This window comes from Camarhynchus parvulus, chromosome 7 (assembly GCF_901933205.1).
Source record: "Camarhynchus parvulus chromosome 7, STF_HiC, whole genome shotgun sequence".
Lineage (NCBI taxonomy): Eukaryota > Metazoa > Chordata > Aves > Passeriformes > Thraupidae > Camarhynchus > Camarhynchus parvulus.
The window spans coordinates 21,142,114-21,156,349 of NC_044577.1; the positions used below are offsets into that span (position 1 = coordinate 21,142,114).

The 14,236-nt window shown below is 36.7% G+C and overlaps 1 protein-coding gene across 1 annotated transcript in view; it reads right to left on the minus strand.

Annotated features, from left to right (window-relative positions):
• Positions 1–14,236, minus strand: part of SLC4A10 (solute carrier family 4 member 10) — a 146,745-nt gene that overhangs the window by 81,442 nt on the left and 51,067 nt on the right. Inside the window, 1 exon segment of the mRNA XM_030952747.1 lies at positions 8,259–8,340. Within this exon segment, the coding sequence (XP_030808607.1) occupies positions 8,259–8,340 (82 nt within the window).

Sequence of the window (14,236 nt, forward strand, 5' to 3'; positions counted from 1 at the left end):
AGGTGCAAATAGATTGCTTTTCTAATTTAGTTACTAAGTACATTCCTGCTGCTTTGTGATAGAAGTGGGCATGCTTATCCTAGTTTTCTCCCACGTCAATGATCAGATTGTACCTGCATCAGGAAATGTGATTGAGACTCACATTTCAATTAATTTCCAGGGCTGAAAGCAGTACTTGAGTCCAGACTGTTCTTTATTCAGTACACTGAGATACAGTGCCAGAACATTCGTGTGTGTGTGTGTCTGAATGCCACAGCAATTTTCCTTATACAGACACAATCAGTTCACTGGAAGAAAAAACAGGAACCTGGAAACTGAAATAGACATCAGGAAAAAGCAAAGTGGATTTTACTCTTTCTGTGTGAACCTACTGAGACCAGCAGAGTGCTACCTAGGCATAATTTCAATAAACACACGGAGAAAGGTAGGTGCTTGTTACAAGGTTCAGACAAATAAGAGGAAAAGAAACTGACAGGGGAAAAGCAATAGTTCTCTACAGAAAAATCATAGAGCAAAAAGCAAAAAATCTGAGAGTTAAGTAGTTCTGGTTTATTAAAAGATCACAACTGTGGAGCAAAAAGAGACCATCTGGGAACAAAAGAGTAATGAATTCTGAATTGCTGACAAAATGACAATGAATGATAGAAGCAGCAAAAAAAGAAAGAGGAAATACAAAAGAAATCCAATTACTGTATTACCTTACTTCAAGTAACCTTTTCATGGTAAGTATTATGAACTAGAATGTAATGTAGGTTTTTCTGTACAAATTGTCCAAGGCATTATTAAAAAAGAGTTTCCAGAGAGCTCTCTAAATTTGCCAAGACTAGAAGGTCAAACATGGACAGAGCAGGGCAGATCTCAGGAAAACCTGACTAAAATTTCTAACAAAAAAGGGCATCTACAACTGAGTGAATTCAGGATCAACCAGGATATCCACTATCCAGGCTATCCTTATAGATAATAACTAATCATATATGGGCATTTCTTTCATTTATCTTTAAGAACTTTTTTGTCTTTTATTATTTACTTCATCAGGATGCCAATTTAAAATTACTGAATATTGCTCAAATATTGTAAAATAATTCTGCTCTGCCATACATTTTCACAGGACCTAGCTCAATTAGATTATAATTTCTCATTCTTTTGGCAAGACTACAAAGACACTAAAGTATGGGAAATAGTAACAACTGCAGGTTACATCAGGGTACAAATCACTGACATCAGGTACAACCTAACAGCCATTCTCACACAGAGCTGACATATGGTTTAAGAGGTGAACATAACTCGTTGCTCTTCCTACCAAATGGGTGGGATTTTTGTGTTAAAATTGTTTTTGGAAGAATAGGAGGCACTGGGGCAAAAAAATCTGTACTCTTAGCATTCCTTTAAAAATATCTTAAGTCTACTAAATTAAGGGAAATATTTACAAATCCTTTCTCTCCATCTCCATTTTCCCTTGAAATGTCATATCACTAAAGAATTGTAATGGGATTTCCAGAAGTACTTAAGTCATCAAGCACCATCAATTATAATGGGTTATGTGTTTTCAGAGCTCTAGAAATTCCACTACATTTCTTTTTCTTTCCTTTTATTTAAGGCATAAGATAGGTAGCTAGGATAAGCTTCTGGTTTTAAAGACCCAGAATGCCAGGTTCTGAAAACCATTTCTAAGTGTTACTTCAGTCATTCTCAAGGGATATGCAGCAAATTCTTCTGAGCCTGGGTTTTTAGATTATTAATTTGCTATTGGGTTCTTAAAATAAATTTAAGTAAGGAATAATTTCTCTTTTCTCCTTTCAGCAACCCCAAACAACACTTCTACTTAGATTTTATTCTGAGAAATGTCTCTGCAAGACATATTCATATTAATAATATATGTTTCATATCTGTCTTTTCTAGGGCAATGATTTCATACTTCCAAAAACTGAAGACACTTACAGCACAATATTTTTTTCTTCAAAAGTGTAAGGGACATCCTGATTTTTCCACATGTTTGTATGTATTTTCATCTGTGTCAAAGCTAATAATAATTAATAGGACTCCTCTTAAATATTTCATACTATCATTTGTGTTTAAGAGACAGAAAACCATCAGTCCATGTAGGGTTAAAAACTTGACTTTTTCCTTATGGAAAGAAAGTGATTATGGTGAATTGTGTAGGAGTAGAAGTACATGACTCATGATTCGTTATTGTAGTGCAGCAGGGAGGCAGAGCTGGAGAAAAAGCAGAAAGGACAAAAGCAATCCTTCAAAAATCAACAGTTTACATTGCTGTTTGTGGTTATGGTTTCCCCAAAACCCATTTTCACCTTTTTGCGGTGCCATAATTTGGAGGAGCTGACAAGAAAACCTTCAAAATTTCTTTTAGATCACACATGTAATTTATATTCTAGAGTAGATTACAACAAAAATTATATAGAAAAAAACTAAAAGCAATATCCCTGACCCACGATAACATTAAGGACACATTGAATGTGGCTGATAAGAGCATCTCACCGAAGTCATTATAGTTAAGGACCTTTTAAAGAGCTTCAATCATTCACTGCCCTCACAAAAAAAATCTTGCATTTTAACAAAAGATTTTTCCAGATTATAGGTGGGCTAAAATATACTTCTTTACCAGCACTTATGTTTCAAATTTCCTAGATTCCTCCAGAGGAATCCAGAGGTGTTGTATGTATGGTTCTAGCATGAGATCATGACCTTGCCAGACAGAAGAAAAAAAGCCAGCAGACACAGAATATAAAAGAACCTGCTCAGATACACAACTCTTTCCACTGATGGAGAGTGAAGCTGTGGTTATTGGAGGGAAGAATTTGACCTATATTTCTAAATTAGCAGCAAGCCAAAAAAAAAGAAAAAGAAAACGCAACCTCAGTACAAATACAATCGTGTGTTAAAAAATTAATGTTTCTATCTTCTGATGATGCAATTTAGCAGCTTTCACCAACAATGGGAAATTGGTTTATGTCAGTTTCATCTGGGATTTCACAAAGTGAAGCATTTGAATATATAAGTCCCTACAAATACTGAAAAGGTTTCCTGTCTGTGAAGCTCAGAGCAAATTCAAACCAAATTCACAATCAAACCTTATCATCAGCTGAAGACTGTGGTGTTCAACCAGCACTGTGGCACTTGTTTGCTTCCATTATTTAATTATTCATAATTTCAAAGAGATTCTGTGAACACATGCTTCAAACTTATTCATGAATGTTCAAGGTGAATCACCTTCCACTAACACAGAAACTGCTGAGGAGGGACAAGGGGAGCAAAGGGATCAAACCAGGTAACTGCCAAGACAAAAGGAGAAAAGTGGGGTCTCAAGCAATATTGAATTACACAGGAAAAAGAAAACAAAACTAGATGAGAGGCACTAGAGAAACACATGCCTTAGGAATCACAAAGGGAACAAGCTTGAGTATGTGATACCTGGTAGGAAACAAAATGAAAGAGCAAGGTACAGACAAAGCCAAATCATTCTGGCCTGTGCTTCCACAGCTTTTATTGTTCGCCTCGAAGCGCGGCGAGCATCGCTGCAAGGAGCACAAGCGGGGTCAGCGCCCACGTCAGGATGAGCAGGGCACCCCAGGGAAGCACAGGCAAGGCAGCTGGGAGCAGGGGATCTGTACTGACATGCGAACAAATTATTTGCAGTAGGCTGGAGCATCCTGGGAGCCAAGGGGAAGGGAAATCTCAGTCGATGCTCCTGTCTGACCAAGCAAAGCCAGTGTCTGACTTGTTTCTACATTGAGGCATGGGTGAATCAAGGCCCGGTTATTAAAATTTATATTCTTTCAGCCCTATGAGCTGGTAGGTCCTATTAATTTTCAGGTAAATAATGTCAGTGGAAGACAGGTGTGCTATGATGTAATTTCTACAAAAAAAGGTCCAGTCTCTGAGAATAAAAGGCTGCTTAAAACTCAATTTTCTACTAAGTAATAATACATGGAGTTTAGCATTTAATCACAATGAGGTTTTCATTTATTAACCCTAACAGTATAAAATCAAAATTTCTTAAAATAAGTTTAAAATTATTGTCACAAGCCAGAATAAATCAAAAAAGAAAAGGAAAAAAAAACCTAAAATAATTATTTTTAAAAGAGAATAATAAAATACTCTGGAGTTTCACATTTTTTGTTCAGCATCAACTATCAAAATTATCCTTCATGCAGGTTGTTAATTACAAAATATCTCTACAAAATTTACAATTAATTTTTGGTTTATTGAGTTTAAAGTCGCCGCTTCTGCATCATTCTGTGTTGTGCTAGTGATATTTACATTCTAATTAAGCTTGAAGGTTTTTTGTAACTTTCAGTAAGCAATCCACGTAATCTGAATGTTGTAAAAAGTGTCAGGAGGCATATCCTGAGTCATATTCATGCATATACTGGATACAGTCTTTTATGTATCCTCAAAGATATGAAACATGGCAAACTTGATTTCCCCTGAGGCAAATTTTCCCATGCCACTTAGGCAGATTAAATGAATGAAACATAAAAAGCTTAAGCAAAATCTTGACTTGTCTGAATCATGGATCATTTTGCCATTTTCTCCAACAGAGCCAGAATTCATCCCTGATTCATGCTGGGACCTTCACCTAACAGTCTGATCTCCACCCATCTCCCTGTTGAAGCTGCTTCTCAAACCAGGCCACAGTAATACCCACAGCAGTTCTGAAATACTCTCACAAAAATCCTCAATCTGCAGCTGGGCACCTCCAGCAAGGAGTCCATGGAATGGCCACTTGTCCCCTCAGCTAACACAGGGGCCATAAGGAAAAGACCTTGGCCAGAGTGTATTTAATGTTAATTCCCTTGCATATCTGCATAGCCCAAAAGTCAGCATGTGACCTGAGAGAATCTGAGCTCTCCAGCCCAGAGCAATCCAAGTACTTCTGACCTGTGACATAAGCAGTGGGTATATCCATCTGATCAGAAACTGTTCTCACTGAACATACATTGAAGCAATGGCAGCCAGCCAGAGACAACCCCATGGAACGAGCTGAGAGCAGCTGCTGAAGTGCACATCTGTCCAGGAAAACGTGCCTGGCTGCCCTCAGTACAGGTACATGTACAACCTGTCATGTTGCAATTAAATACTTGAACATCCAGAATCAGTGCCCAATTCTCATTTAGGAATTCCACCACTGATAAAAATGAGAGCATATTTATTTCAGTAGGATTTTTGTCTGTACACACATTCAAAGATTACATGCAAAACAGGTGATTATAACCAGGGAATATAATCTCTTTTTTGCTTTTCAAAATGCTTTCTCAGTCCCTCTATCAATGCAATAGTCAAACAAATGACCTATTCAATATTAGTGACTGATCGTGATCTTACAACTCACAAAAAATTAACTATGTGGAAAAATAATTGGTGCTGAAAATCTGAATGCCAAAGCTCCGCAAACAATTCACTTCTGAAGCACTACAAAACTTAAGTAAAAGATACTATTTGAAGCACTTACTGGCACTAAGATAAGCAACACATCTTTTCTGTTCCCATAAGTACTGCAGTTCCTATCTTATGTTCCCAAAGTTTTACTACACTGCTCAGGGAAAGAAAATACTGATCTAGAGAGACCGAGACAAAAATCTATTCTGTGTCCATTCTTTGAGATATATCTTCATGCTTTCAGCAAGAAATGTACTTGCAATATACTTGCACAATGACTGCCAAAATATGCAAGTCCAAATATTAACTAGGCTTTGAAATTTCAGATGGAAATTTTAGTACACATTAAAATCTGCATTTCTGAAGTTTAAATGTTGATAGTTTAATTTTTTTTTTTAAGAAAAAATACTTAAAATGATAAGATTGAATAAGAAGAAATTGAATACTGATTTTCAGATTTAAACCTGCACCTCTTCATATGAATTTCTGACATGGTGCCATTAAAACTTACACCCTGGCAAAGCTATTCTTCCCTAGAATATTCAGTAACTAGCTATTTACATTTTAAAACATAAACCCAATTAAATGTCTGTCAAAAAGCTAATTACGTAATATGCATTAATAGTCTGGTTATACTCTTTTTCTAAGATATGCAATTAGCACCTGATTATTTAATTTCATATTTCATAGTTGTTATGTCATTAGGAAAAAGGTACATTTTTCAGCAGAACCCAACACAATGTCAGTGAATGAAACAGGTATTTGTGAGTCACATTCTCTGTTTCCAGGGGTAGAAGTGCCTAGATGTATTGCAAAACAAACGGACATGCTATTAACAGCAACTGGATATTAAAATCTGCAATGTCTTCAAAACTTATTATGTCACTTGGTATTTTTGAATGTAGTGATTATACATTTAAGGACAAACTGATCTGAGCTTAGAGTGAGCATGACATTATCTGAGAAAACTAACTGCATCATGAAGGACTGAGTCTATACTGAAAAATTGTTTTCTTAGAACATTATGAAACAATAGGGTTTTATTTTTAATAAAAGCAGATTCATTTGATAACTTCAGAATTTTTCAATATTCTAAATTTAATTCAACTTAAATTGATGGGAATATTGTGGGAGTGTCACTGCCACGTTCCAATTTCTACTGATAACATCTTAAGAGCTTATCTTTGAAATAATATTTTCACCGATATTTCACAGGAGCAACTTTATACATATGGGATGGTGGGGGGAAAAAATAATTAAATACCATTCTTAAATTATGTTCCATGTAGTCACATGTGGAACATCACAGTAATTCTGACAACCTAAATGTGACTTAAGCTTATGTGACTGAGCTTAAAGATGTCAGCCTGCAGAAAGATGTCCATCTTTAAAATGCCACCTCACAATCATCAATAAAATGACTCAGCAAAAGGATATTTTTGTGGGTTGACTCGCCCCACAAAATCTCTGTGAGTCAGTACCATGGAGAAAGGGAGACAGGGAGGTCCCACTTTTTTACTGGGTGTTTCTCTGAGGACACCAGATACTGTGGCTTCTCTTTGATCAAGGATGCAATCAAGAGACTGAAGACCACAGATTAAATGTGAGATTCAAAATAGGGAGGTTTTGTGCTTATGCCCAAAACTGGCATTGCCAGCCTGACCCACTGGAGACACCAAAACTCCACCAAAATGCCACCCTGAAACATCTTACCTGAGATCTATCCTTGCACACACCCAGACTTCCCCCAGGCTGAGTAGAGAGCTACCTACCTCATCCGTGCCCTACTGCACAACATCTAACATCCTCCTGTGAGAGACAACCTCACACAGACACAGCCAGGCCCCTCTCAAATGCAGCTATATCTGCTTTTTGAGGGAGGCACTGCTGAAGGAAGCAGTAACAGAGAGTTGCTGTGTAACATTGGTATTCCAATGAAACCATCAATATGGCCAGCATGTATCAGATAACACAAAGTTCATACAGACAGAGAAAAAAAGAAAAAAAATTATGAAGTAATCAATGGTAGGCATTTAGAAAACTCAAGTTCCTGCACAAATGGAGATAACTCTCTTTAGGCCTGAAGCAGGGAACTTTTCAGATGTAGCATGTTGATCTTAGTATTTCTTTTGGGCTAGTTCATGTGGATCTGTGTGGCAAAAACAGGAACCTCCATGTCCCACTACAAGAAGATAACAAAATCAGCCATTTCCAGTCTCAGGAAAGGGCTATCACATATGCAACAGAAACTAATTTTCATTACAACTATGATTTAGGGGCTCACACAACTCAATACAAGAGTAACCAAGAGTTACAGTAGTAACCAAAGCTTGGGATACACTAAACAAATAGAAATGCAACTGACTCATTAGACCAGTAACTAAACAGTTCTCATAATTTCTCACTTCCTTCTACATGGTCAAGTTAGGTGGCTTCTGCAGTGGCTATCAGTAAATATGTATCCAACCTCTGACACTCCAGAACACTTTTGCTCAGCTGAAGATGTGGCTAGGCAACTACATGAGGATTGTAATGCAAATGTAGAAGCCTTTATAAGTACTAAATCAGCAGTCCTGCTTGCAATTGCATATTCAAAAGCTTAAAAGACATATCTAAAGTCACACATGCATATGCACAGGACTTGACCACCGATCACCAAAAACCAGCAAACTCCTTCCACCATCATCTGTTTCTGGACACTGCTGTGGGAGAAAACAGTATTTCTTTAAAATAAATGACGATATTCTACTCTCTTGTCTCTTTGCATCCCTGCTCAAATCAATAAGTTTACACATTGGAATTACATGTCTGTACTTTCAGAAGAAAGTGACAACATAAAGTACAGAAAAATCATCCCTCACCTTCTAGATCTTCCTTTTCAAAATGTGTCTTGAGAATGGAGCGAGTTCCACCTCTATCCACAACAGCCTCTTCATCATTTCTCTACAAAACAGAAAAAAGACAGATAAGCTACTTTTCATTTGGAAACTATTGGCAAGATTGATTGTACAGTACTATAAAACAAAGATGTTCTTAATATTTCAACTTTCCAACTCAAGAACAAAAAGGGGTGTAAGAATTTAATTTTACTTATTAAATCTATTTCTTTTGCATCAGTTTTTACTGAAGTATGATTACAGCTAACTTTGACATGCAAAACTTCTGGTAAAACCTGCAAGATGGCTACTGGAAACCAAGAAAAACAGGAGCCATTAAGACAATGAAAGACATGAGACAAGAAATGTCTGATCAAGGCAGCTTTATTCTCATGCACCTTAAGGAAGGGGTTGTACACGTATTTTTGTCTTTAGTTCAGGATCTTGAGCTACATGCAGAATTCCCTGACTATTTCTACTAAGATTCCTTATACTTCAGCAAAGCTAGACAATAGCACTCAGTGGCAATATGGTAAGAAATAAAACTAACACCATGAAATCAACTGACTTCACTTACTGGTGAATTGCAAAGCCTTTGCTTTTCTTTACAAACACCAAGCTGAATTTAGTATAAAGGCAGGCAGCATACACTAATAGCAGAAAACAGAAAAGCTTTTCTTCCTCAGGAACATATATTTCATGTTTAACTTTAACCTATAGTCATACATGCATTTAAACTGTACTCTCTACTGCACTGTAAATGTAGTACATGATTAATAAATGTACTGTACTCAGGCCAGGTACTGTACTCAGTTAAGGTACAGAAATCAGTGATTTTGTCATTTCTGACATGAAGAAAAAAAACCCAACGCATTTCCCTGAACAGAAAAATATTTTGGGGGTTCAGCAACAAGACACTAGATGCTGTGCTACAATGAGTATTTGGTTCACTATGAGTTTGACATCACTTGTGAAAAAATCCAGCTACTAAATACAGCCTGTATTTCACAACATGAAAGATTAATTTCCATTAAATTATTATGAAAAATGATGCATTATACAAAAGTACCAATTAATATATTTATTGTCATTAGTAGAGGTGTTTTAGCAAGTGATACTAGAACTAGAACTACTTGATTTTGATACGTAAAATTGTTATCTTAATGCAAGTCTGAAGCACAGGGATTTAAATACCAGTGTTGCATGATAAATATACATCCATATATATAATGCAATGGAATATAATGAGAAATGAAAGTCTTTGAGCACCTCTTCTTAAATATCAGATGCCCCAGGCAAAAAGATTCACTTATATAGCTGGATGTGGTACATTCTGGATGTGAGTTTTTGTTTCAGGCTCCTTTCTTTTTTAAAAATAGCTGTCATGCTGCAGCTATCTTACATAGAAAAATCCTACAAATGTGTCAGCACCAAGCATCTGGGCTGTTAAAGAAAGAAAGACCAAATGTTAAAATGTCTTTATTAGAGCTTTCCCATAGATAATAGTACATAACTAAAATATGACAATAAGAAATGGGCTTCTATTGAAACTGTTTTGTCTTTTAATAATTTAGAATTAGATAATAACCCATTAAGATGTACCAGGAAGGTATAACTTTGCACAAACCATTTGATCATTTTACTAAAATGAATCCATTATTTTAAAGCAGTTAGATATAACAATGCCATGCCTCTGGGTGAGTGATTAGGCAGGATGTCAAAGTCCAAGTATTAGAGCCACATCATAAATAATGCTATTCTAGCATAAGACATTCACATCAAAAAGGAAGCAATGTTAGGAAGAATTTACAGTGGGGAAAATAATAAATTGCTGGGCAGTTTAAAGCCCTTACTGATTATCTAAGTAAATTAAATACAAATTAATTCATTAATATTTATCAAAATATGCTCATACACTTTGACTTCTCCTTTCCCATGTGTTCAATTTTCAGCTTCTGGCAGACTTTTACTTCTCTGCCTCCTCTTCCTGTAATGTCACAGCAAGTCTCAGCCTTGCCTCATTCTCAGAAGTGGGTTTATTCCATTAATATTACAGAAAAAAACAGCTTAATTGGGAGTGCTGTGTTGTTAGCAATTCACTTGTCAAACTCTGAGCAAAGTCCAATTAAACAGGCCTGGCACTGAACATGCTGACTTCCCAGGGAGCAGCATAAGAGCCACCTCACATTTACCAGTACAAGAGTTATACTGCATTTACTCTAGAAGTAATTTCTGACTCCTGAACTGCCCCCTTGGAGGAGGGGAGAGGTGAGACAAAGGTTCACTTGCAGTTTAGTGCTTAAACTTATTGGGCGGTGAGGTCTATTGCAATACAAATAAAAACAGATCCCACTCCACTTTTCCCTGGATTAATAGAGACTGGAAACATACTTTCAATTAGTACGGCTCTGGTTTTTATTAGAATTTCAGGAAAACTATGAACTTATTATTTTTAAGTGCTGCAATAAATGAGTTTGAAGCTGAAAGTATAGGCAAGACTAACCATAATATAGTCATGGAAGAAAGAATTCATGACAACCAAACTCCACACTAGCATCCTCAAAGCCATGAATCTTGGGCCAATCTGCAGCTTGGCCCATCAGTTTAAGAAAGCTTAGAATAAGGCGTGAAAACTAAATACTCTTCATTGCCATGCCACATTTACATCAGAATTCTACCCCTTCTTCCTTTTACACCATTTGAAGATGATGAAGGTACAAAATTTTACATAGGGCACAAATCTGCAAGGACTGGAGTAGTGAAACCATACAGACATACTGCAGCAGTCTGCAAACAAATGTGTGGACACACTGACCATGTGCAAGTCCTTGGAACTGTCCATTACTGCAATGAGTTGCTGGCTGAGTCCAGTGAACACTGTGGTCTACTGCTTAAAGCATGGAAGAGGGATCCAGGAAGTCCCCGAGCGCTAATCCTGGATCTGCCACTGACTTGCTGTGTGGCCTTGGAAAAGTCACTTAATCTCTGTGCCTCAGCTTCCCCATCTGTAAAATAGGGATAATAATACTTACTCATCTACCTTCCTCACTGGGCTGCTCTGTGCCAAAATAAATTTTCACACAGCATTTCAGAGCTGTAAGGCACTACAGAAGTGCCAAGTGATTCAATTTAAGAAATTTTTCCCATGTGAATAGATAATGATAGGAAATAAGAAGTTGACAAAAAACATTAAGGCATAAACTTTCTCTTTTTTACATCAAACCAATGTACATTAATAGCTTGCAATAATTTTACATTGCACAACTCCAACAAAAATATATAAGAATAAATGTAGGAGGTTTTTTTCTGCCAGCCTAATTTAAGAGCAATGCTGGAGAAGCCAGTGGAATTATATTTCAGTAAAGGTATAATCAGAGTGTAATAAACTTTTCATAAAAAATATAACATTTTTTCACTCTCCTTTTCATAATATTTGTTAATATCTTATGGTTTTACATAGTCATCACACAATAGTTAATCTAAAATTTATTTCCCTAGTAATGAAATACCAGCAAACACACAGTAGAAGAAATAATGTATCTGATATAAAATAGCAAGGAAAAGCCAAAGCTTTTTACATGGAAACCACAAGATCCTTAGAGACTAGGGCCCAGCAACCCTACTCAGTCCATAATTTTTTTCATGTCTTACATTTTCCAAATGAATGCTGAAATGACCTTCAACATGCAGCAGCAGCATATTTCACAGAAAACATCTATTTAATGAAAGTCTTACAAATAGAGTTGTCACTATATTTGTCTCGACATACTAGAAGTTCAAACACAGTGGCAAGTAGAGAAAAGCAGACAATAGAGTCATCTTCTGCATGCTCTACATTGCAACCACATTGCACTGAAAAGATGTGTTTGAAGTTGAACAAAATAAAAGGAAATAAACCACTTTCAAAGACATTACTTTTTGGTAAGTGATCACAAAGGAAGAAGGTCATCATGAGTCCTGGAGTATGGATTTTCAACCCTTAGATAAACAACCTGCTTATCAGAGTATAAAGTGAAACTATAGTTGTTGCCAGGAATTTTAAGTGTATTGGTTATAAGGAATAAAAAGGCCCATGACTTAGTAACCAAAACCAAATGCCTTAAGTGCCCTTTCCACCTATGTATTGATAAAGCTCAGCATCTAGGATATTCCAATATAAAAATGACCTCCTGGAAAACTTCCCAAAGTGACCCTCTTTAGTTATGATACAGCCCTAACTACAATTCATAACAGGCTGCGAAGAGGTTGGTCTTCAATTTGCCACCTTCCAAAACTGTGCACTGCCCTTCCACACCTCAGAACAACTTAGTTGAAAAAATACACTTTTAGAAAAGCTGAGAAGTATCATTTTATGACAGATGTTTTTGTGCCTTTTTACTTACTGTCTATGCTTTCATCACATTGTAGATGACTGGGTGGAGAGAAAAAGGAAATTAACTGCTTTCAAAGGTGGATCTGTACAAAGGCACATGACAAACCTCTTTAAATATGTATGTGCTAACGTAGACACACGCTCTTGTAGAACTTCAGTACATTTCCAGATGATGGAATTAGGACATATTCCACATCTTTTGGATGACAACAAGGTAGGCTGAAGTCCAGGTGACAATCTTTGATTTGAAATTATCTACATAAGTATTATATTTATTTATTACAAGAGGAAAATCAATATATTTTCTTAAAAGAACACTTGCATACATTATAAAAACAACTTGGATACTGGGCAAACATTTACTAAAGATCATCTGTGTTGATCATTACAGCAAATGAAATATTAGTATAACAATAAATATACATTAAGAAACAGGAAAATAGGACAGCAAGGAAGTATTAAATACTTGCAAAGAGTGTGTCTCACTTCTTTCCCTTGGTAGGTTCAGTGATCCACTAGTATGACATCTGTACCTAATATATTTTGAGTAGACAAATCAAAATGGGTAACAGAGAAATTTTTATTTTACATGGAAAACTACAAAAAAATTTTTGATCCTTCTTTTTATCTAATTTTTTTCATACTTGGCTACTTTTATTTTCTGTCCTGGTATTTGTTCAGTGCTTTCAATAAACTGGAAGATTGTTTCCCTTTGAAATACAATGCAAAAACCAACTACAAAGAGTATTAATATTCTACTTTTTTTCCCACAGTTTTTAAGACTCTCAGTCAAATCCTGTCCCTTTTAAATTACATTCTTAATATACTCACAGAATAAATCATATCAACATAACCTAAAGAACCTTTTTTTCAGCATCTTTCTTTCTGTAAAATATATAACAGAGCAGAAGCCATTTTGATTTTTCAGACACTAGAAATTATGCATATGACACACCTGCTGACTCATAAGGAAAATAATCATGGTATTAATTGCTTCTCCATATAAGCCCCTTATTGATGATTAGACAACCTACATAATTCTGAAATGCCATCTGGAACTCAGGAACACCTGTCAGCATAAACCATGAAACACTGCCTTCCCATAAACAATAGAAAGCTGTAATGTTGTGCTGGTTTTGGCTGGGGTAGAGTTAACTTTCTGCACAGCAGCTGGTAGGGGGCTGTGTTTTGGATTGTGCTGAGCACAGGTTGGTAATACAGAGATGTTTTGTTATTGCTGAGCAGGGCTTGCTCTGAGCCAGGGCCCTTTCTGCTCCTTGTACGGCCACACTGGAGAGGGGGCTGGGGGTGCCTGGGAGACACAGCTGGGACAGGGGACCCCAACTGACCCAAGGGACATTCCAGACCATGTGACATCATGCTCAGCATAGAAAGCAGGGGGGAAAAAGAGGAAAGGGGGAGGACATCTGGAGAGCTGGTGTTTGTCTTCCCAAGTCACCGTGACCTGGGATGGGGCCCTGCTCTCCTGGAGATGGCTGAACACCTGACTGCCCAGGGGAAGCAGGGAATGAATTCCTTGTTTTGTTTTGCTTGTGTGGGCGGCTTTTGCATTCCCTATTAAACTGTATCT